The sequence below is a fragment of the Nuphar pumila genome, chromosome 5 (genome assembly GCF_984573655.1).
Source record: "Nuphar pumila chromosome 5, dmNupPumi1.hap1.1, whole genome shotgun sequence".
Taxonomy (NCBI): domain Eukaryota; kingdom Viridiplantae; phylum Streptophyta; class Magnoliopsida; order Nymphaeales; family Nymphaeaceae; genus Nuphar; species Nuphar pumila.
Window position 1 is genome coordinate 110,355,633 of NC_143253.1, and position 23,601 is coordinate 110,379,233.

General features: G+C 38.9%; 2 protein-coding genes across 5 annotated transcripts in view; one reads left to right on the forward strand and one right to left on the reverse strand.

The window, feature by feature from the left end:
- The first annotated feature begins 1,101 nt into the window (after nt 1-1,101).
- On the forward strand, nt 1,102-6,061 carry LOC149838103 (3-oxoacyl-acyl-carrier synthase-like protein (Protein of unknown function DUF455)). Its single transcript, XM_090006370.1, has 4 exons — nt 1,102-2,113; nt 2,187-2,306; nt 2,394-2,624; nt 5,446-6,061. The coding sequence occupies exons 1-4, from the start codon at nt 1,760-1,762 to the stop codon at nt 5,947-5,949; spliced, it is 1,209 nt and encodes a 402-aa protein (XP_089862496.1). The 5' UTR covers nt 1,102-1,759; the 3' UTR covers nt 5,950-6,061.
- Nucleotides 6,062-6,096: 35 nt separating this feature from the next.
- LOC149838104 (dihydrolipoyllysine-residue acetyltransferase component 1 of pyruvate dehydrogenase complex, mitochondrial-like) overlaps nt 6,097-23,601 on the reverse strand; it is a 37,222-nt gene continuing 19,717 nt past the window's right edge. The window contains exons 12-18 of one of the 4 annotated variants that reach the window (XM_090006367.1): nt 10,915-10,991; nt 10,772-10,834; nt 7,950-8,020; nt 7,818-7,878; nt 6,748-6,808; nt 6,584-6,664; nt 6,097-6,511 (exon numbers count right to left, since the gene is read on the reverse strand). In XM_090006367.1, coding sequence (XP_089862493.1) covers nt 6,453-6,511; nt 6,584-6,664; nt 6,748-6,808; nt 7,818-7,878; nt 7,950-8,020; nt 10,772-10,834; nt 10,915-10,991 — 473 coding nt within the window. In that variant the 3' untranslated portion in view covers nt 6,097-6,452. The remainder of the gene's footprint in view (nt 6,512-6,583; nt 6,665-6,747; nt 6,809-7,817; nt 7,879-7,949; nt 8,021-10,771; nt 10,835-10,914; nt 10,992-23,601) is intronic. The other 3 variants (XM_090006369.1, XM_090006368.1, XR_016431934.1) reach the window with 3 other exon arrangements.

Sequence of the window (23,601 nt, forward strand, 5' to 3'; positions counted from 1 at the left end):
CGCCATGGCCGCCACGACCTCGCTCCACGTCATGCGCTCGTAGTTAGCGACGTACTGCCGAAGCTTCTTGGTGTGCATTCGCACCCAAGCGTCGTCGAGGACGAGTCGGAGATCGGCGACGGCCCTGCGACGGCCAACGGTAGAGGCCTCCCCCTGCGACGGCCAACGGTGGTCGGCGACGGCCCGACTACAATGATAATGCGGATGGGGAAGGGGAAGAGGCGACGGCCCGGCTCGGCGGCTCCGGGGTTAGGAAATTAGGGAAGGGAGTTAGGGTTAGTAAACAGTAAAAATATAAAGGGTTGGGGGCGGGGATGGGGCGGGGCCGGGACGGGGATGGGCCGGGGCCGGGGCCGGGGCCGGGATGGGAAGAGGCGGGGATGGGGAACGTGCCAGTCCATCCCCGCCTCCACCCCCGAACGGGGATGGATTTTAACCTTCGTCCCCGCCTCCATACCCTTCATCCCCGGTCCAAACGGGGCAAGGCGGGGCGGGGCCCCGCTCTCCCCCGGTGCACTGCCATCCCTACGGCTCGTGCTGAAGCCATATCTATCCGTGCCTTGTTAGAACGATAGTATCTAAATGCTTAAGATCTATTTGGTTAATTACCATTTTTTTACAGGTTTTGATTGTGATATTTAAAGTAACGTCTTTTCAAGATAAAATCTACAAAATACAAGGAGAGATTTTATATATAGACTTCAGTAGCACGTCATGGTATAGTGCATGTACAACTTGCAGTAAGAAAGTTCAGGTGGACTACAACACAATGAAAGAAACTTGCAATTATTGTTGAGTTGTTTCAATAGAGATATAGTAAATTTAAATTCTCTATTTGAAATTTGAGCTAATTTAATATTATAATTTATGCATTTTCACAGTCTTTATTTGTTTGTTTTTTGCTAAACCACAATTACAGATTGAGGATGATTATTGTAGATAACCACAAAAGTGAATTGGTCATTAGAGTTTTCAATGACCAAGTAAAATTATTGGTTGCTCAATTGATAATTTGTTTAAGAAAACAATGACAGTGATACTGTATTTCAAGAGAAAACATTTTGATTACCGTAATAATCTTCTTATTCTATAGCTATTATACGTTTAAATTAGAAAGGGAACTAAGCTTGAAAATTGAAGGCCTTTTTGAGTTTTTGTTTGCTTGGAACACCCGAAGAAGGAATTTCGACAATACAAGATGTTGAAATTCAACCTTCTTACAGTCAATAGTTGGAGAAACAAAGAAATGTTTGTTGCAAGTTATCTTTGGAGTATTCTGACCGTCTTTTGCCATAAACCAGTGATGCCAAGACATCTTACCTTCCTGCAGAAGAGAATGGCACTTGATCTTACTATTGAAAAACTACTACTATGAACTTTTATAATATGAATATTCTTGATGTAGTTGTGATTTATTTAAATCACAACTTATGTTTGTTCTTTTTGTGACGATCTAGTTTATATTTAACTTTTACTACCTTCGTATGGTTGTGGTCTATTTAGATAACACAAATAACACTTCATCTTATTATTAAAAAACTATTTTTATGAATTTTTATAATCTTAACATTCTTGATGCAGTTGTGGTTTATTTAAATCACAATAACTGGTGTTTGTTTTTTTGTGATGATTTACTTTTACTTTTCTTCATATTTAACTTTTACTATCACCAAAATTGTTATTGATTTTTTTTATTGAATTGCTTAGCAAACTTTGCTAATTTAGTTTTTACTCTAAATTTGTTTGGCCGTTGTTCAATATGAATGATCAGCAATTTCTTCTTTTTATTAATTTGTGCTCCGGTATATACGTTAAACCTATTTTGCTGACTCATTTGCGTAAGAAAATCTATAGCGGTTTTACTAATCGTTCTGATACAGGTAACGCGAAGGGGTTAGAGGGAGGAGGAGGGATGGAGAGCGCTGAGATTGGCGAGGGTGGGAGTGGGACTCTGGTCGAAGCTGCGCTCAAGGTACTGAATGCGGAGGATCCGTGGTCCAAAGCTCATTTGGGAGAGGCCGTCGCAAAGCAATGGTTCGAGGGAGCCATCTCCCGACCCTACGACGTTTCCGCCGACCTTCCCGTTCCCGATCGACCGGCGAGGCTCCAAAACGTACGTCTCTCTCTCTCTCTCTGCTGTTTCTTCTTCTGATGAAATGACGATGATGGTGGTGGTGGTGGAACAGGTGAAGTTGGTAGCTCCCGGTATGATGCCAAAGCTGGGCAAAGCTGGAAATCTGCAGAGCAGGCAAGCAATCCTTCACAGTTTGGTCCACACGGAAAGCTGGGCTATTGATTTGTCTTGGGTATGTAGTTCTTACGCTTTTCGTGTCTTCGTTTCGAGCTTTGGTGGGGTTTCTTGAGACACGGGGCTTGTGGGGTTTGGGTTGCAGGACATAATTGCTCGCTTTGGTAAAAAAGAAGCGATGCCCAAATCCTTCTTTGACGATTTCGTGAGGGTGGCCCAAGACGAAGGCCGGCATTTTATGCTTCTCGCCAATCGCCTGCAGGAGTTGGGTTCTTTATATGGGGCGCTCCCTGCACACGATGGTCTCTGGGATTCGGCCATCCAGACTTCAAACAGTCTCTTGGCTCGCCTTGCTGTTGAGCACTGCGTGCATGAGGTTACCATCATAAACCCCCCCTCTCTCTCTCTCTCCATACATTTTTCTTTTTTGTTATTTCTTTTGGTTTTTGTCCATTCTTGGATTTTGATTTTGAAATCTTTGCTATCGATATGACTTGTTGTGGTTGCTGCCTTCTTCAATTCTTCTATTGGGAGGGGATCTCTAACAATGAAGATTGTGCCTCAGGTCTAACAAATGTTAAACCATCATAGAGCAAGGAGGCTTTGCGCTAGGTCCCAATTTTTCTTTTAAAATATCCAGGAACTTGATCTGTGACGACATCCCTTTCTTCTTTGCCAGTCTTCATATTAACAGAATGAGTCTTGCTGGTTCTCCATTGCTTAGACGTCATTTGTAAAATGGTGTTTTGATTTCCATTCTTTATGCAGAAACTATTTTAACTATTGCTTCCATTTGGTTTTCTGCCATCCATTCTCTGATATCGTCTGACTGTTACCTTCCTCAGCAACAATAGTTGTAGGGGCATGAAGTCTATGTTCCAGTTTTTGGATTTCTACTGATCTATCCTTGTCTGTTCCAGTAACCCGCTCCTTTAACCTTTTCTTATAATAGCTACATGATCCGTTGGACTCCTCTCTCCCACGAGTTGCGCAGCCATTCAAGAAAAGAAATGGTGTCATAGTCATAAATTATAGGGTGAATTCTGATAGATGGATTGGACTGATAGGCTCGAAGAGGGTTGCTGCTGCCAAGCCATCTCCGACTCCTTGAACTAGGAGATGAAAGAGAATGAACTAATTTCTAAACTGATGAAGTTATGAACTTACCTGAGAAATGAAATTTGTTAGCTGCTCCCTCCCAATATCAGTTCATTGACCTCCATAGAAGGCCTACAAATGTTGGAACCATCGCCTTACGGCCATTTGTTCCTAAAAAGTATTGATTTCTCAATATGCTCATCATCCGAAGCTACTCACTTACCCTCCTGCCTTTTTCCGCCATCTCTTTATTAAATCCTTCAGGCCCTAAACTCACATTCACAATTTTCAAACTAACTGTACTATTCCTGACTACTGGTCTGCACTCCAGACAAATATTTCCACAACGATATAGTGTTCTTTGCCCTCTCCAGCCTGACAGTTCTTGACAAGTTTGCACAAAACTCTGATGAGAGGAAGTTTGAAACGACGGTGTTTCCTACTGCAAGGCTACAACAAACAATCTCTATCTGTGTCTATGAGATATCCAAAGATCTTCATACATGAGATTTTTCTAATCATTTTGTTCACATCCTCCACATATGGCATGGAATTGAAATCCCTCCAACGTACTGGGAGTTTCTGCAGCCCATCTAATTGAAATTCCTCCGAGAATTTCCTTGTGCATACTCATGACTGTCAGTAAACGGCTGCCATGATGCCATCGAAACCAGTAATAAATTTAGTAGTCTAAGAAAATTCAGCTATGATGATACAAGTGCCTCGACCTTCCTCCACATCATGGAGTGCCCCTGAGTCTACCTTTTGAAGGCTTATAAGCCAGATCGAATCCTCCCACATGCTATTGATCTTGCATCAGTCAACTAACTCAAGTTTTAGTTTCAGATATACAGAAAATGTTATATTCTAGGATTCCATAATATTGACTAGTTGTAGTTGCCTGTCCCTCACATTCAAATCTCTGATATTCTATGCCTTGTATTCATGGGATCTGAGACATCAAGTGTCTGTTTGCTCTTCCTTTTGACATCTTAGAGCCCTCTTCTGAGATTGTTGCACAATGCTGCAGAACCCTCATGCCTGTGATCGATGCCCACTCCCAGAAATATTTAGCACCATCATCCTTATCGACTCATCCATATTACAGGATAGGTACTGCCGAATGGGAGCTACTCTGTCAGTGTCATGACTGCTAGTCTCCTTTCTCAGCATCCTCTGCTTGTCAAAACAACTAGAGTGGTACTTTCTGGGACACCAACCTTCCCATCTCATCATCACAAGGTAGAAACTGCGTTGCTGTCACCATTCGCACTGGCAGCACCTCCCTCCACCCCGCCCGCCTTCCCAGGAAGCGATTAGGGCCACAAAATAATCTGTCTTATCCTAATCTCGTGATATAAGACTAGGGCTATTACCCTGAGCTTCCCATCTGTTTCTAGGTCGACAGTTAAATTTTTCTTTTTTAGTTGGTTGTCTACAAACACTGTTGTCAGTAGAATTTCATGAGGTATGACAAACATGAATTTGCAAGGTGTGAGCTGAATAATTCTTCAGTAGATACTGGGCTGGTCCCTCATCGATTATCAGGTGGGGCTGCATTAGGTAATATATGGAGAAATAGCATCACCAGGATATAGCAAGACTGATATATGTGATTATAGGTGATGTAGGCAGTCCAAGCACTTTTTGTAGATTTCTCAGGAATTGGGAGGCTAATATGTTCACTCATGTAGCATTAGAAGACTGAATCGCATCTTCTCTATGGGGGTGTGATCTTTTCAAATGTCTTTCATTAGTGCGGACAGACTCATCATGGCATTTACAAAGATGTGTAAACTTGGAACACAAACGTATTTGCAGCTTTGACACTATAACAGCACTGGCTGCAGCCAAACATTTGTCATCATTGTCCTCCACAATAATATCATTTTGTTTGAAAACGTGTGCATATTTTGAGTAAAACAGAGAGGCATGCGTCCAAGTTAAGCATAGTATCACCTGCTTGTTTCTCAAGATGCCCACTGTATGACGTGGGTGGTGCTTTCATGCTGACTTTTTGCATATTACCGCTATTCTGTTTCTAGATCTGATACTCATCAATTTTCAAAATATATCTTGTTTGTCCATCATACAAACAGGCACGAGGACTTGATGTGCTGCCAACCACTATATCCCGCTTCCGCAACGGAGGTGATGATGCAACAGCAGATTTGTTAGAAACAGTTGTTTATCCAGAAGAAATTACACATTGCGCTGCAGGTGTAAGATGGTTCAAGTACCTTTGCCAAAGAGCACGATCGGGTGCAAGGAATGGAGCATTAACAATTGTTTCCTGCTTGAGATCACAAAATACGCATGCAGAAGACGTTATGAAGCTGCAGGCTGATTGTCATCCACAACTTTTGACCGCCACTGATAGAAACAGTGAAGGCATTCTCAAGGTCTCGTGCGAACAGGATGATAAAGGTGCAACAGAGGATGATGAGCAACTTGATTTTGCAATTGACACCTTCCACACCATCGTTAGAACACACTTTAGGGGGGCACTGAAGCCTCCTTTCAACAAACAAGCACGACAAGCTGCTGGCTTTGGGTCCGAGTGGTATGAGCCTCTTGCCGTTAAGGAGTTTGGACTGGAGTGATAATGTTTTGTTCCACACCAGTCAGTGGCAAGAGGCAAGGCCAATCACCCACTATTTATTTTCTCCAAAACAAAAGCTTGCAATGGGCCAACGATTATGGCACTTTCTCTTTTCACCTCGTATGTGCAAATTGGCTTGCATTTTAAGGTTCCAAGTTAAATATAATTTTTTTTTATTGCTATAATTATTCATTTTATCATAAGCTTCAAAAGCAACATAAATCAGCCCATTGAGTCGATCCTTTTTTCCTCTCACAGAAGAGCACAACGAAGCAATTATTTGCACTCTTCAAAATAAAGCTGCATAGAAAATTTCATTTTGGCTTTCTGCCAAAATAACATGAAAAAAATTGGAAAAGCCAACACTCATAGTGCTTGCGCAAGAAACAACATGCTGGATGCTGCAAACTTCGCCACTTAGTTGCCATGGGCCTGCCAGAATGCGGTCAATTGACAAAGGTTCTACATGAACGATGCAGCACAAGAGAGGTGATTGCCATCCTGTCATAGGATAAGCCTATTTATCTCACTCAAGTTGGATGACAGTGTGGTAAGGAATGTTCCTGCAAAACAAAATCCATGTCTTAAAAATCGTGTCCAGAAATTATTGAAAATCAAATGCTGTATTGATGTACCTCCAATGCGACCATCGATGACACAATGATCTGCAGATAATGTAAACTTTATTTTGGTGACAGCTGCAAGCTTATATGACCCTGGGGAAGGATAGTTGCATAACATGTCACTGATAATTATCGTGAGATGCACACCACAGGCTCAAGTATAAAAATCAACTTACCATCATCGCCAGTCACGCAGTCCACAACTTTGCTAGCCCGTCCTACAGCCAAAATGCAGCCCTACATAGCAGAAAATCATACTCGTTCTGATCTCTCAGAATAGGAGAAATTTTTGCATGGCGCTCTAGAGGTGTAGGGTTTTAGTCTGAATGGAAGATATATTATGACCTCTCAACAAGTGGTACAACCCTCATGATGCATCATTAACTGAAACTAATTGCCGGTTTTAGAGTGGCTGTCACTTCTACCATCTCATCAACAAAGTAGAAACCTTAGAAACAACCATAAGTAAAAAGGATTCATAAAATTTTGTGGCAAAAATTAGTTGATGAAACCAAGTATATTGTTGGTAGAAGCAACAGATGAGCAGGCCTTGAATTTGCATTTATGAAGTGTTTTCTGGCAAAGTATGAAACCTTCACACATATCAATCACACACACACACACACACACACACAGCATGGAGGACCCAAAAGGTCAATGACTGAAGCCCTATGGCAGACCCTTTTCCTCGGCAGATGCAGCCTATAATTGACACCTACAGACCATTTGAAGCTGGCCAAAAGACTTTAAGAACAAATGGATTCAATAGAAGTATTGAATATTTCAATTGAAGGCACTGCTAAATCAGAAGACCGAGAAATGAATTGCCTAATCTCAATATAGAGGAAACATATTTTCATGTATGAGCACATTGCCCATGTAAAATCATGTTAAATAAAATTAACAATAGAATTTACGTGGTTTGGTTAATATTCTTGAGGCTATCACAAGTTATCTATGTTGACAACTCGTTTAATCTTTGGAGAAGTTAGAATGGTGTTAATATTGATTTTTTTTCATTTTAACCCAGAGTGAAAAAATCCAAATGGATGAATGCCAAATCAATCCATTTTGTTAAAGCAAAACAGAGTTGAAAGTCTGCTTCTCTTTCCTTTTGAATCATACAAGATAGTTCCACTTCCATTAAATCAGCGATTAAACAAAAGTGTCCCCCAGTGGTAAAGCTCCCATTTATTGGTAGTGAATTTTAATTTATGCTAATACTTGAAGTAGAGTTATTAGATACCTGTGGGGGGTTAATAATAGCACAGAAATGATCCACAGGAAACATTCCCAGGTTTGAAATGCTGCATCAAATAGAGAAGATTGATAAGGAAAAAACAAAATTTTGAAATTCTTCTGATCATTCAAGGCCTACCTGAATGTTCCACCTTGAAACTGGGCAGGTGCAAGCTTCCCAGTCCGTGCTTTTTCAGCAAGTTCCTTTATCTTTCACAACCAAAACAAAAACAAAAGTTCAGAAGCATAAGAACTCATCATATACTCAATAACAAATGGCAACAACGGTTTTGACTTTAATTTTATATATTCTGATTAGAAAAAAGCCACTTAATCAGTAACATGGACACAGAGTTTCAGGGTCATGTAGGTGAAAAAGATCATTCAAGATCGTAGAGTTAGCACCAGATCAGGACAATTGACAACCTAGAAAAGTTTCCATCTGAATCCTAAATCAAGTTTTTTCCTTCTATTCTTTTAATAGGATCAATTATTTGTACGTCCTGATTAATCTGGTCTTATCAGGTCAAAGAGGACTGCCACATATTTTAAAACCTAAGCTAAATATGACCCAGGTACTAAAAGAACACGTTGTTGGCAGTTTTGCAATACCATATAACCTTTTTCTTTTTAATGTGCTCAACGGGGAAAAAAATTGTCATACGATTTGTTTGATATTATAGCTAATACTTACACAAGGCTATATTAGTAAATCAACATATGCAATAGATCAGGTAGAAGTGACATTCCATATTTTTGGATGATTTCACAGGATGCCCATTCTCTTTAATGTATTTTTGACATGGTACTAGAGCACAATAGAAGTCCATTGAAGTTCCTCATCCAGTTTTTTTCTTTTTTCCCTCTTTTTATTTTTTGGTTCTTTCTTTCTTTTCTTCTGCTGCTAGTTCCTTTCCCATCAACTCCCCAACCCCAACCATATTATTCATGTATTTGAATTTTAATCACAAAATCTCTTTTGACTAACTTCGTTATGAGAAGGATGAGAAGATGCTGAAAAATCCAATCTTTTAACCACCAAAGATATCAATCATTGAAAATGGATTCATTCATTTTCTTTTATTATCTTGTTATTCCTTCACACCTCCAAAACAAGGAAGATCTATCATAATCTAAAAGAAGAAAACAAGAGGTCTTCTTGTTCAAAATGACAGCCTCTATGCATCTGATTGACATGCCATGATGTCAATGAAAGGGTAATTTCCAAATTTATTAACATTAAAAGGTAACATAGTATGGCTTTCAAGTCGACAACCATAGGACACAAAATTGTACAAAGGACATTAGAATGTGGAATAGTCACTTCTTTACATAAAATCTTTCATAGTATCCCTACTGTAATGACCTAGTCTATGATGCCATAAACTTGCATCGGCGCTATCAAGAGGGGTAACATAAACTTGGAGCTTGTTTGAGCTTCCATCAACTACATAAAATTGTCCATGCCACAAGCTTCTAGCGTACATAGCTCCCATTGAAAGGTCCTTCAAGAAAACAAAGTCCAGTATATCTCTAGGCATTTGAGAAACTGAAATGAACTTTCTACGAAAATTAAGAACGAGAAATACATTTTTTATGGTTATTGACCCTTTCAAGAAATTCAGATTTCATATCTCCAACATGCATAGTTCCATCCTCAGTTATGATAATACCACTACCTCGATGAGAAGAAAGTATACCTGAGTTTCTAGTGACATGGTTGGCAGCAACACTAATATTTGTTGTTTTCCTAATGCTTTGCCCCTGGACTGAACATTATAAGTGTCAAAGGGAACATGTGGTTAATATTCTTGCCCTTCACATGCCAATCCACAACAATTGTATACACAAACTCTTCCTCTTTAGTTGTAAATTTGTAATCGACAACCGATATTAGGTAGAACCCTATGCTCAGCATTGTTCTCATAATTATTCCCTCCATAGTTCCTTCCATAGTCATGGGCTGAATTATTGTCAAAGCGGACAGCTTAATTGCGATTATTGTAGGCATGCCTTTGATTTACTTCTTATGTAGTTTTTGTTACTAGGCACTGGCTTGGACCTGGTTTTCCCAAAAGGGGTAAGCACAAAGATGTTCAACTTGATCAGCAACCGTAGGTAGCAGCATCACTAATATAAATAAAAATAAAGCTTCCGCTATATCATTTACTGGAGGCCAGATTCAGTAGTAAGGTTGATAAAAAAACTTTTAATCATAGGAGTTTACAGGGTCTCCTATTTGAAACTTGCAATTAGAAATAAAAGAAAACTAAAAAATCTTTCTTTTCTGAAGAACAAAGTTATCATGTTTAGCTCATTTAAGTTTTTAGTTATTTTAAATAAATGTGATCCTCAGTTACTAACTTACTATTATGGATTATATTGCAGGCTATCCTGAAGGATGATCAAAGTATTTCTATAGAATGAACTCTACAACACCTAAAAAGTGTTGCATTTTCAACTTCATCAAATGCCAATGATATCAACTTCAAGCAGTTAAAGCGTAAACAGAACATCTTAATCATTTCGAAAAGAGATTGAGGTCCATATTTTTCCAAGTCTCTGTTTACCAGCATATATGGATTCAACTTGGATATAAAAGTGAGCATGTGTGTAAAGAGGGTATATGTTCATGCTATGTAATAACATGATGCATAAGCAATGAGAAAGAAAGAAGGGCTTATTGTGTCCTAGTGTAGCCCACGTCTTCTCTTCTTATCCACCTTGCCCAGTCTCTTTTCTTCGCGCCTACTTTCTGCCTACTACCTTTTTCTATTAAAACTCAAGTTATCATTATTATGTACTTTGAAGCTGCATGTTCTAGAGCACTTCCTACAGTTTGCTATTAAACATCCCAGCTAACCATTTTCTATGTTAATGATTTCAATCCTCAATAAGCAAGGTGTCATAATATTATCAAAACCAAAACATATGAATATTTCCCACATATTCGAAAGATACCTCTAGGGAGATTGCTGACAATGTCTTTTGATCTGCATTCCTAATGATTGGAGTCATCAAACCCTACACCAGAGATATTTAGGATAAAACAAGTTTTACAGATATGACCAGTTATCTCATATAGGAAAGCAGCCAGAGAGTACCTTTTCAGTAGCCACTGCAATTGATATGTCAATGGAATCACATATAGAAACCTCTCCTTTCTCATGGTTCCAATATGCTGTCAAGGAAATGGCAAAGTCAATGCACATACATCTTCAAAAAGAATTCACATCAAAGACCAAAATTTTATCAACTTCCTTCTCCCAGAAAAGTAGATATGTCATGTTCAAACATTTCAAATTACTGTTCGCATAAAAACAAGAAACAGATCAATGTCAATGGCTAATTCAAGATATGTTTGAAGTCATCAATATGAAAAGCTAAAAGTAACAAAATTCAGCAGTCTCCTTTCAATGCAACTATCCTGATTGTTAAAGGAACAACTAAATATTGACTGAATGCACCTTACCATGTCCTGGAGCCAAAGAAACTTTGCATTCAGGAAAATAGAAACATCATTCATATAACAAGTTTGTTCTTGTCACACTCAAGGAACAACAATTCTTTTTTTTCTTTTTCTTTTCCTTTTCCAACCATGCAAATCTGAATTTTTACTGATAATAGAGATGTTACAAACCAATAGGAGAAGAATCCACTCACAGATGCCTATTGTTCTAAATAAATTACCTACCCAAACGATTAAATTATTTACATTTAAATAAAAAAGAACTTTCAGAAACCTCCACCGTCAAGCATTAATATCAAAATTCCATCTAACTAATTGCCAAAACCATTGGACCTAAACCTTTGCCTATACAGGTTTCGACGTCCAAGTGGTTTTTCTAGGACCATACACAGTGAAGATCATTTGGCCTGTGACAGGCAAGAAGAATTACAGGATAAGACAAATTGCTGATGCTGGTTGGACCATACCATGCATAAAACTTGCAGCCACCACCACTCTCCTTAATCTTGGCTAGTGTGTTTTTTCATACTTGTAAAACATGCACCATATTGTTAGAAAGTATGCGGAAAAGTATAACAAGAATGCTTAATGTCCAATGAATAGACAAACACAAACCCACAATGGGGAATATAAAAATAGTCCACTAAGGGACAACACAAGAAGCCTTCAAAGAGGCAACACATAAAAAATATGAACTTTATTGAATGAGGGCTTGAAAAGCCATGTGTTACAAGAGGGAGAGCCCTCTATTTATTGAGGATGAAAAACAAAAAGGAGAGGGACCACATGGGGCTCCCTTCTAGTCGTTGGGAGCCCCAACGGTCATATTAATGACCGTTGGGGCCCCAACGACTAGATGGGTGGGGCCCCATGCAGTCCTTTTACATGATGTAATAAAAGGAAAAAATAAAAAAGTAAAAAGAATAAAAAAGAAATAAAAGAAAATCCTAAAAATAAAAAAAAGGTACAGAAAAATTACCAAAATACCCCTATACGATTTTTGGATGTACAATAAAGAAAAGAGAGTTCTTGATAAAGTATATAAGTATATATATACATATATGTATATATATACTTTATATATATATATATATAAGTATATGTATATATATATACATATTTTAACCTAAGTCACACGAACTCGGCTAAGGAGGCGCCGCACCCGAGTCGACACGGGTGCGGCTTCGGACTCGGCCCGAACTTGGTCAACGCAGAGTCGGACTCGGTCAACGAGTTGAGGCCGAGTCCGTCCACATTTTGGACTCGGTCAACTTTGACCGAGTCCAAAAATGTCCGTTTTGGTTTTTAAAATACATTTTGGATCCAGGTCGGATCGGGTCCAGACCCGACCTAGATCCAAATTTCATCTACAGCCGAACCCTAAAAGGGGTTTATCGACAGGGGGAAGGGCTTACCCTCTCGATTTTTCCTCTACCTCTCAGCCCCTGCAGCTTTCTCCTACACCCACGCCAGCGATCCAGACTTCGACGACGGTACACATAGGTGCCAACCACCGTCTCCCCCTCCGTCAGCACTCAACAGGTATGTCGACCCGCCTGCACCCTCTGCTCGCAGAAGAGGGGCTTGGCCCCTCCTCGTTTCCCTTATGCCAGGCAGGCCCCTCCTCCCCCCCCCCCCCCTGCACCCTCTGCTCGCAGAAGAGGGGCTCGGTCCCTCCCTGTGCCTCTGATTCACAGAGGAGGGGCTCAGCCCCTCCTCGTTTCCCTTTTATCGCAGGGGTAAGAAGTAGGAGTGGGGGGAAGGAGGGGGCTCGGTTGACAGGTCGAGCCCCCTCCTTCCCCTACTCCTTCTTACCCTTGCCGAACAAAAGGGAAGCAAGGAGGGGCTCGGCCCCTCCTCGTTTCCCCTGCTGCCTTTGGCTTTTTGGCAAGGGCGAAGCCCCTGCCACTCCTTTTTGCGTCAGATAGGGGGTAGGCCCCCTATCTCGAACTTGGTTTGCAGAGGAGGGCCTGGTTTGAACAGGGGGAACGAACCTGGAGCTCCTATTACTATTATTTTGAAGTGTTTATTAACTTTATTTTATTTACTTATTTTCTTTTCAGTTTTCACTTTTCAGATATAATGGCGAGTTCTAGTGGTAGTGTCAATACATTTGGTTCAAGTTCTAACGCTGAATTAGAAGTTTCTCAACCACTTTGGAGGCTTGTGACAAAATGGGTAAAAGCTAGTAGAGATGGTGGTGGGAATGTACAGTTTCATTGTAATCTATGTAAGACTGTTTTCACAGGTTCTTATACGCGTGTGAAAGCACATCTTTTGCATATTCGTGGTCAAGGAATTAAGGCATGTTCTGAGGTTGACAAAGACATGTTAAAACAATTAAAAAAAGAACAAGAGGAAGCTGAAAAGAAGAAAATTGCAGAGATGAGAAGCGATTCGATTAATTTGTCTTTTCCTATTGCTAGTGATATACAAGAAAAGCTTTTAAAGAAAAGAAAGATGAAAAGCAATAAAACAATACAAGCGTCATTCAAAAACATGGCAAGAGCAGAAATTGATAAAAAGATTGGTCGATTCTTTTACTCAAGCTCAATTCCTTTTAATGTAGCTAGAAGTCCATACTGAAAAGATATGCTTAAATCTTTGGCTAATTGTAATTTGAGTGGTTATGTGCCTCCTAGTTCAGAAAAACTAAGAACAGTCATTCTTGCAGAGGAAAAAAATAAAATTGAAGACTTGTTAGAGACCAAAAAATTTGCATGGAAACGACATGGAGTGTCGATTGTTTCTGATGAGTGGACTGATATACAAAGGCGACCACTGATAAACTCCATTGCTTGTGTTGAAGAATCAATGAGATGAACCAAACCTTAGGTATAGAGAGAGAGAGAGAGAGACGACTGCACAATAAGAGAACTCTTCTTTGATTAGGGCTAATCTCTATGTTAAATAGAGAGAGGCCAAAAAGAGAAATTACACATAAGTCCCTCATTAAAATAAAAATTCAAATAGCCTCTAGTTTAGGAAAACTTAACCATAACACCTCTTAATCTCAACACTCCCCCTCAAGCTGGAGCATAGATATCGATCATGCTCAGCTTGTCACAACAATGGGAGAAACTAGGCCTCGCAAGGGCCTTGGTAAAGACATCAACAACTTGATCTTCGGAAGATACATGATCTGTGCAAATATAACCAACCTGAATCAAGTCACGTACATAGTGACAGTCAACTTCAATATGTTTAGTCCTTTCATGAAACACTGGGTTGTTGGCAATATATGTAGCAGCCCTATTGTCACACACCATCACCATAGGTAGGGATACCTTCACCTGAAGTTCGGTCAAAACTGATTTTACCCACATGATCTCAGCTGCGGTCTGAGCCATAGCTCGGTATTCTGATTCGACACTCGACCTGGCTACAACAGTTTGTTTCTTACTTCTCCAGGTAACAAGATTTCCTCCCACAAAAACACAGAATCCAGTTGTTGACTTTCTATCTTCGATAGACCCCGCATAATCTGCGTCAGTGTAAGCAACAACGTCCAAGGAAGGATTTTGTTTAAACAACAGTCCTTTTCCAGGAGATGACTTATAGCTGCATCCCAGTGAGCTTTGGTAGGTTTATCCATGAATTAACTAATTTTACTCACGGCTAATGAAATGTCAGGTCTAGTAACGGTCACACATAACAACTTACCCACCAAGGATCTAAAACTGGTACTATCCACATATTCAGATTTCTCATCGAACATGAGTTTTGGGATCCATAGGAATGTTAGCTGGCTTTGCTCCTAGCATTCCAGTCTCTTTTAATAAGTCCATCACATACTTTCTTTGTGACAAAACTAAGCCCTCTTTGTTTCTTGCAACCTCAATACTCAAAAAATATCGAAGGGAACCAAGATCTTTAGTAACAAAATGTTTCTGAAGATGATCCTTTGTTGCGGAAATATCTTGGGCACTGCTTCCTGTTAATATGATGTCATCGACATATACCACCATAATCACAATTCCAGAACTAGTTTTCTTGATAAACAAGGAGTGGTTTGAGGCTGACCTGACAAATCCAAAATCCGACATTACCTCAAATAATTTTTGAAACCATGTCCGAGGACTCTGCTTCAGGCCATAAATACCCTTCTTCAACTTGCACACTTTATGACACTCCCCCTAAACCTCAAAGCCTGGGGGTTGTTGCATATAGACTGTTTCATGTAGATCTCCATACAAAAAGGCATTCTTGACATCCAACTGAGACAAGGGCCATCCATAGTGCACTGCAACAGAGAGAACAAGACGAATAGTGCCAAGACGAGCGACTGGGGAAAAAGTTTCAAAAAAGTCAACACCATAAGTCTGAGTATAGCCTTTTGCAACCAATCGGGCTTTGTACCGTTCAATTGACCCATCTGAGTTATATTTAATGGTATATACCCATTTACAGCCAACAATATCTGCATCAGTTGGAGGATCAACCAAGTCCCAAGTGCCCCTAGAGCATAGGGCATTCATCTCATCTTGCATAGCCTACATCCATTTGGGGTCAAATAGAGCCTGACTGTGATGAAGCGGAACAAAGGAGGCAAACAAAGCCGAGATAAAATTCTTCATAGATGCCCCAAGATTAACTTTAGAAACAAACTGAGAAATGGGATGAAGGGTGCACTGTCTTTTCCCTTTTCGCAGAGCAATAGGAAGATCCTCATCAAGAACAGAAACTTCAGTATGCTCAGATATACTTACCTCAGGAGAAGGAGATAATGGGGCCATGGAGGTAGGTGGTAACCTGTGAGTATATACTATAGGAGGGTTTCTGTATCGAGACTCCCCAGAGGATGGAGCCTCAGGCTGTGGAGTGAACGACTCTAAAGGAAAAGGAGAAATTGGCAGAGGAAAGACATCACCCTGACTCTCATGTAACCTTGGAGTAGTACTTGAGAAATATGGAGTAGACTCAAAGAAGGTAACATCTGCACTGACATACTCTTTATGAGATATAGGGTCATAGCAACGATATCCTTTTTTATTCTTAGAATACCCAAGGAAAACACATTTAATAGACTGTGAAGCAAGTTTATCTCGTTTAGGACCCAGCTTATGCACAAAGCACACACATCCAAAAACTTTAGGGGGGATAGGAAAAAGAGGAACCTCAGGATGAAGAATTTGGATTGGGATTTGTTCTTCTACAGAACTTGAAGGCATGCGGTTTATAAGAAAACCAACAGTCAAAATTGCATCTCCCCAGTATGACGCAGGCATATTGGATTGAATCATTAGGCACCGAGCAACATTGAGAATTTGTCTATGTTTCCTCTCAGCCACACCATTTTGTTGGGATGTATGAGGACATGTAAATTGAAGTTGAATCCCTTTATCAGAATAAAATTGAAGCAAGTCTTTGGATTTGAACTCAAGAGCATTATCAGTGCGAACAATTCTAACACACACGTCAAATTGAGTTTTTATTTCAATAATCAAAGATTTAAGAATGACAGGACCTTGAGACCGATCTTTTAACAAGAACACCCACGATAACCTTGAGAAGTCATCAACAATGACCAAATAATAACGGCACTGAGACCTACTAGGAATCCTACTTGGACTCCATACATCGACATGAAGGAGGTCAAACAATCTTTGACTCGATGGACTTTGACTAGAGAGAAAAGAGCTTCGGCAATGTTTTCCCAATTGACATGTTTCGCATTGAAAAGAAACTGCGGGAGGTATATGAGGAATGACTTGACAAAGTTTAGGCACTGGAAGATGACCCAGGCGATGATGCCACAATAAAGGACTCAAAGAAGACGTAACAGCAGAGTAGACAGAACCCACTGGTTGATGTAAATAATACACACCACTTTCCTCATAGCCACCACCGATACTCTTCCCCGTAAGCAAGTCCTGAAAAGTGCAACCCATAGGATAAAAAATTACCCTACAATTCAGCTCTTTTGTCATTCGACTTACAGATAATAGATTCTGTGGAACTACCATCAACAAGGACTACCCTTTTTTATCTGAGACAGGTTTTAAATTTAAAAAGCTACACAAATTCCCACACAAGTGACTGGATGCTCCTGAATCAATGATCCACCTACCACCTTGGCCAAGAAGACCATCTCTTGCCGAACCTGCAACCTCTGCACCAGGAGGCTTTGAAGTGGATGAACATAAGGCAAGGAGCTCATCATATTCGGCCCTGCTAAGAGTTACAGAGTCATTGAAATAATTTTCACCTGGTTTAGCCCCTTGAGCCATAAGATAAAATGATGGGCTTAAAAAAAACAGGTACAACCACCGACTGTAATACGACGACTATTCAGACCCAATATATCACATCCACCTTAACAAGGAACTGCTATAGGCAGCATATCACAACCACGACAGACAACATACCCCGACACCACCAGAGATGGCACTAAAGATCTGCTCCACACTCCGCAGATCAACGACAGCTAATGGCCTTCACCGAAATACCTTGAAACTACTGCACAACTTTCTTCCAGACTTGACATCAAACCTAATTCCAGATCAACGTCAAAAAGAAACTTTCAGCAATCCAGATCTCCACCTGATCTGGTTTCACTATCATTGGATTTTTCTCTCCACCTTCACGCGACTTCAACCTTCACGCTATCTCCTTGTTGGGTCTTCAAACAGTTTCCAGATCTGGCAGCAGACAACTTCAACTACAACAGAAGGAGAATCAGATCTGAATACGATCTGATTTTGAGAAATCTGACTTCGATAGAGATAGAGAATATCATATCTGAAGGAATATGCAGGTCCACGACTTATATAAGAATCCCTATAAATTTTTTTTTCTCGACAACCAGATCATTAAAGGAATAGCGATATAAGCAGATCTAAATCAGTCAAGACCTAAAATAAAGACCTTAAGCAGACCAACAAAAAAATTATGATATAATCTTCATAGCAACCCACGACAAATCTGGTTGTTACCCACTTCATGACAGCATTACTGCAGCAACCTGAACTTCATATTTGATCAACTGAAAACCCATATTTCACCTCGACTTTTAGATCTGATTACAGATCTGAGTCATGACTTTTGTCAGACTCCAAATCTGTTATCATATCTACGCCACTTGGATCTAAAACAAATACTAAACACACCTTAGGTTGAGTCCCTTTCACGCGATCTGGTACCCTTCACACACGCTTTGACACAAACCCAAAGTCACGCTCCCAAGGCCGATGGCTCTGATACAATGTTGAAGAATCAATGAGATGCACCGAACCTTAGGTAGAGAGAGAGAGAGAGAGAGAGACGGCTGCACAATAAGAGAACTCTTCTTTGATTAGGGCTAATCTCTATGTTAAATAGAGAGAGGCCAAAAAGAGAAATTACACATAAGTCCCTCATTAAAATAAAAATTCAAATAGCCTCTAGTTTAGGAAAACTTAACCATAACACTTCTTAATCTCAACAACTTACTCACTTAATGGGCCAATTTTTTTTAAGACTGTTGATGCATCTGGAGAGTATAAAGATGCTGAATATTTAAAGAGATTATTTGTCGAAGTGATAAAATAAGTGGGTGAAGAAAGTATGGTGCAAATCATTACTAACAATGCTCCAGTTTGCAGTGGTGCATGAATGAATTTGGCAAGTGAAAATACATATTCACATATTTTTTGGACTCCTTGTACAACACACAATTTAAATTTGACACTTAAGAGTATATGCAATCCATCAAAAGATGATGCACATGCACATGAAATGTGCTTATGGATTGAGGAAATAGAACATGATGTTCGAAATATTAGAAATTTTGTTGTAAACCATCATCATGCCCTTTCTATATTTAATAGACATTCTGATCTTAAGTTACTGAAAGTTGTTGAAACTCGTTTTGCTTCTCTCATTGTTATGATAAAAAGAATTAAGCAACTCAAAAATGCATTGATGATGATGGTGACTGATCAAGATTGAGATTTTTATCGTATTGAAGATGATGTCAAGGCTCAAGCTATCAAAAAATGCATCTGTGATGATTTTTTGTGGGATAAAATTACATATTTTGTTGAATTTACAGAGCTTATTTGGGAAATGTTGAGAGAAGTTGACAGAGATGTACCCATGCTTCATAGAATTTATGAAATGTGGGACGATATAATTGAAAAAGTTCAAAGTATCATTTTTAAACATGAGAAGAAAGATATTGCACTTGATGATTCAGAATTTTACAATCATGTACATTCAGTTTTAGTGAGAATATGGGATAAAAGCAATACATATTTGCATTGCATGACACACTCTCTCAATCCAAAATACTATGCAAAAAAATGATTGACAGCAGGTGTTGGTCGTGTTTCTCCAAATGAAGATCCTGAGATATCAAGAAATAGAATGATATGTTTGGGAAGACTTTTTAATAATCCTCACATGTTTAAGATTATAAATAGTGAGTTTGACAAGTTTTCTACTGGGAGATTTGATTCTCTAGCAGCACTTGTGGCAAGGGACGAGAAAGATCCCCTTAATTGGTGGGCAACATATGGATCAGAGACACCAAATCTGCAACATCTTGCAATGAAGTTGTTATCCCAACCTGCTACATCATCTTGTTGTGAAAGAAATTGGAATACATATGCTCAAATTCACAACATTAAAAGAAACAAACTCACTAGTAAAAGAGCAGAGAATTTGGTTTATGTTCACTCAAATCTACGATTAATTTCTCGCCACACCAAAGAAGAGTATATGTATTTTTTTTTCTTTGTATTCAAAGTTTTAAATTAGATACTAATATAGTCATTTTTTGATGCAGTTGTGGACCATCCAAGAATTGGGATGTAAATCCAGAAGATTTTGACTTGGAGGGAGAACATAATTTGCATACTCTCAACATGGACTACCTCGATCCTGTTCTTCCCTCTAATTCAGACGATGAGGCAGATTTATGATAAGTTTTGTTGTTTATCACACTCACAAGCTTCTTTATGTGTTATATTTTGGTAAGTTTGTGTTGTTAAGAATTGTTTTTTTATTTTTGCTTTAAAATTTACAATCTTTATGTGTTAATTTATTGTTATATATATAAATATATATATATATATTTAAAATATATATATAGCCGAGTCCCCGTGTCCAAATTTTTTGGAATTGCGCCGCACCCGCACCCATGTGACATAGATTTTAACACATATTACTACACACACGGGGGGATACCATGTCACATGGATATGGCTGTGGATACAGGGGTGCAGTCATTTTTATGAAATCTCCAATATGACTACTTTATAAGGGGACATGGTACGTGCACCAAAATGAAGTGTCCATGTGATATAGGAGAAAGAGATGTGGTAGGTCAGGTTCCCTTGAAATACAAGTTGGTTGTACTCAATGGGTGGGTTGAGTTTTGGGGGGTCGAACAAGTTAGCTGGATGGTTTGGTCACTCTATCATAACCAAGGGGCCCTAGGTTCAAATCTTACAAGGGCTGTCCCCCAGCTTTCCTATAAGAAAAAAAAAGGTGCATTGAATTTAATTCATACACAGGCTATCTAATAGGTTGAGTCTAATTTCTAGGCTTCACATAAGTGTAAGTAGACCCAATCATACACAAGGGTTTAATAAACATTACAAACAGAAACCAAAATAAAACCTTTTCCCGGCAGGTTTCAATAAGATTGATATATCTACAACTTATTGTAATAATAGAAGTGCATTGACATTAAAGTCTTTCATGAGTAGTCCAAGCACTTTCAGATATATTATCATTTGGTAAGGGAAAGAATTGAAGAGTTTGAAGTGAAGTTTATTGAGTCACAGTCGCAGATAGATTTTTATAAAAAGATTATCAAAGATCAGACATCACTATATTAAAAGGACAAGTTGTAAATGTTTAAACACGATGTACAACTCAAGAGGGAATGTTAGGAAAGAGATACACAAGACTGCAGGGTCATTTCAAATTTTCAAGTTACAAGAATGGTAGTTCTGTAATATACAATCTTTGGTATTAGTAAAATTGACACCCCTCATAGGGCATCATTTGTATTTTCAGGGAAAACGATGCACTAATATCTAAAATCCTTATTAGGATTACAAGGAATTGATTATAAATAAGAGCATACAGCTGCCACCCCCTCATTGTGGCCACTCTTACCAACTCTTAGTTATTTCTTCTTTTTATGCTCCTTTGTTGCTTCTCTATGTTACGAGTTGCTGAAGGTAATACCTACAGATATCCACCTTGTCCTACAAATTCCATTTTACAAGTTCATTACCAGTTACTGCACAAGGAACAATCCTAACTTGCATCATTGCACCCAAAAATTCCAGCCACTCTTACTTTTAGTGATTCTTCTATGTTGAACATCATGAATCTCTCTTTGCATCACTGATGTGCAGTTCTGAAGCAAAAGAGAGAGATTTTACTAACAGCCAGATCCTCCAAATTTGTCATTGATTTGCTTCTCCAAATACCAAGAAGTCATTGGGAAAGAGTATGAGAGTTAGGGGTGGTAGACCTATAATCTGCACAAACAAGGACTCCAACTCCACTTTGGGATGGGAATTGCGCTTTTTGTTGGAGTTGTCATTTCACAGTAAAGTTGTCACTCCTAGAGCCATTAATGGATACCGAGATGGTGGCAGCTATAAGATATTGTTAATCTAACGTATCCACTTTTACCTAAGCTCTATGATTCTATATAGAAGTTGAGGAACTTTCAATTGACTGGCTCGAATGCCTTTTAGAGATCAACTTTTAGCATGAAGACTTTGATGCTCTTGCTGCTGATGAGGTGGATGGACTCATTTGTGAGGATCCCACATTCATGAATGAGTCTTCTTGATTATTACATTTAGCTGCCTAACCTTTTGATTATTAAGTTTAACTGCTTTGGTTAATAATAACTCTCAGATGGCCACTCCATTGATGGTCAACAACGGAAATCGTTAAAAGGTGATGCAGTTACTTTTTCAACCTTGAGTACTAAAAATCGATTCATGTTTACCAAATTCATTTGAACCACGAGTCTGTCGCTCTCTCTCGCTAGGGCTCACAAACAGCTGGACTCTCTCTCTCTCTCTCTCTCTCTCTCTCTCTCTCTCTCTCTCTCTCTCTCTGCACAGAAGAGGAAGTAGCTGGCTTCATGGCTTAGCTCAAATTTAAAGCTACTGGTTCATACTTGCTTTCATTCCAAAGTATCTCTAACTACAGTTAACCAAGCCTAATTATTTATCGTGACATAATCCAGGAAATGTTTTATAGAAATTAAAAAATTCTAATTTATGTTTAAGCTCTAAAAGAAATGCGTGCAATAACTGTCTAAAAAGTATATTGGTATGTTCATAATAGTTTTATACCAGGAGCTCCTAAAGATCCAAACAGCAACAAATATTTCCTAAATATATTTGAGATGGACAAGTTAGCCATAATGTGCTCATTGTGAAAATGAAATATAAGTTATAACTTATAACACAAGATAATTTTGCTATGGGGAAGAAAATTATTAATTTCACAGGAAGAGTGGCCAAATCAAGCCAAGAACCATGGATTAGTATTTTAAGGAAGTATAATTACATGTACTTCTAAGGGTCTTAAGACTATTTTTGCCAATGTTGGCATTCCCATGATTCATCCCCCTAAAGAGCACAACGAAAACCTAGAGGACCATCCATATAAAATGATAATTGGGTAATGGACAAGAAGAGGCTGATAGGGATGTTAGTTGTAGATATTAGAACATCAAATTTCAATTAAAGTTGTTATATCATCATACAAGGTTCCGCTTATCAAAGAATAGTACATACTATCCTGTTAATGGATGAAATATTGCACTATCTACCACCCCTTGTAAGTTACCATACACATATGAACAAGTTTACATGAATCATATAACCACACATGAACGGCCATGTAATAACCATAATTTTAAGCATTTATTTTAAATATATTATGATATATGGGTGATTTGGGCCTGGGATCCAGTTTTGGATCCAAGACCCATAAAGGGGTATTTATGCTTAAATAATTGCGTTATATTAAAATAATTTTAATATTAGTATTAAAATAGAAATATACATATATATATGTATATATATATTAAGCGAATTCGAGGATCCACAGTTGGATCCACTTGGATCCAACTTGCGGATCCATATTGATGGGGGTTAAACTATATGGATAATGTTAATTTTAACTTTAAAAGATAATTAATAGTAATTATAAAAAAAAAGAGGAGAAAATTTTGGAACAAGGGGGGGTCGGATCCACAGTTGGATCCACCCGGATCCACTAAGGATCCGTTATATTTGGCAAACCGGGTCCATTGTAATAATGGACCCAGCGTCGCGGGTCACGGGATCGGACCCGG

Coding starts and splice junctions, on each gene's coding strand:
- LOC149838103 (XM_090006370.1), top strand. CDS start 1,760: ATGAATGATCAGCAATTTCTTCTTTTTATTAATTTGTGCTCCGGTATA. Junction 2,307..2,393: donor GGGCTATTGATTTGTCTTGG/GTATGTAGTTCT, acceptor TTTGGGTTGCAG/GACATAATTGCTCGCTTTGG. Junction 2,625..5,445: donor TTGAGCACTGCGTGCATGAG/GTTACCATCATA, acceptor TCATACAAACAG/GCACGAGGACTTGATGTGCT.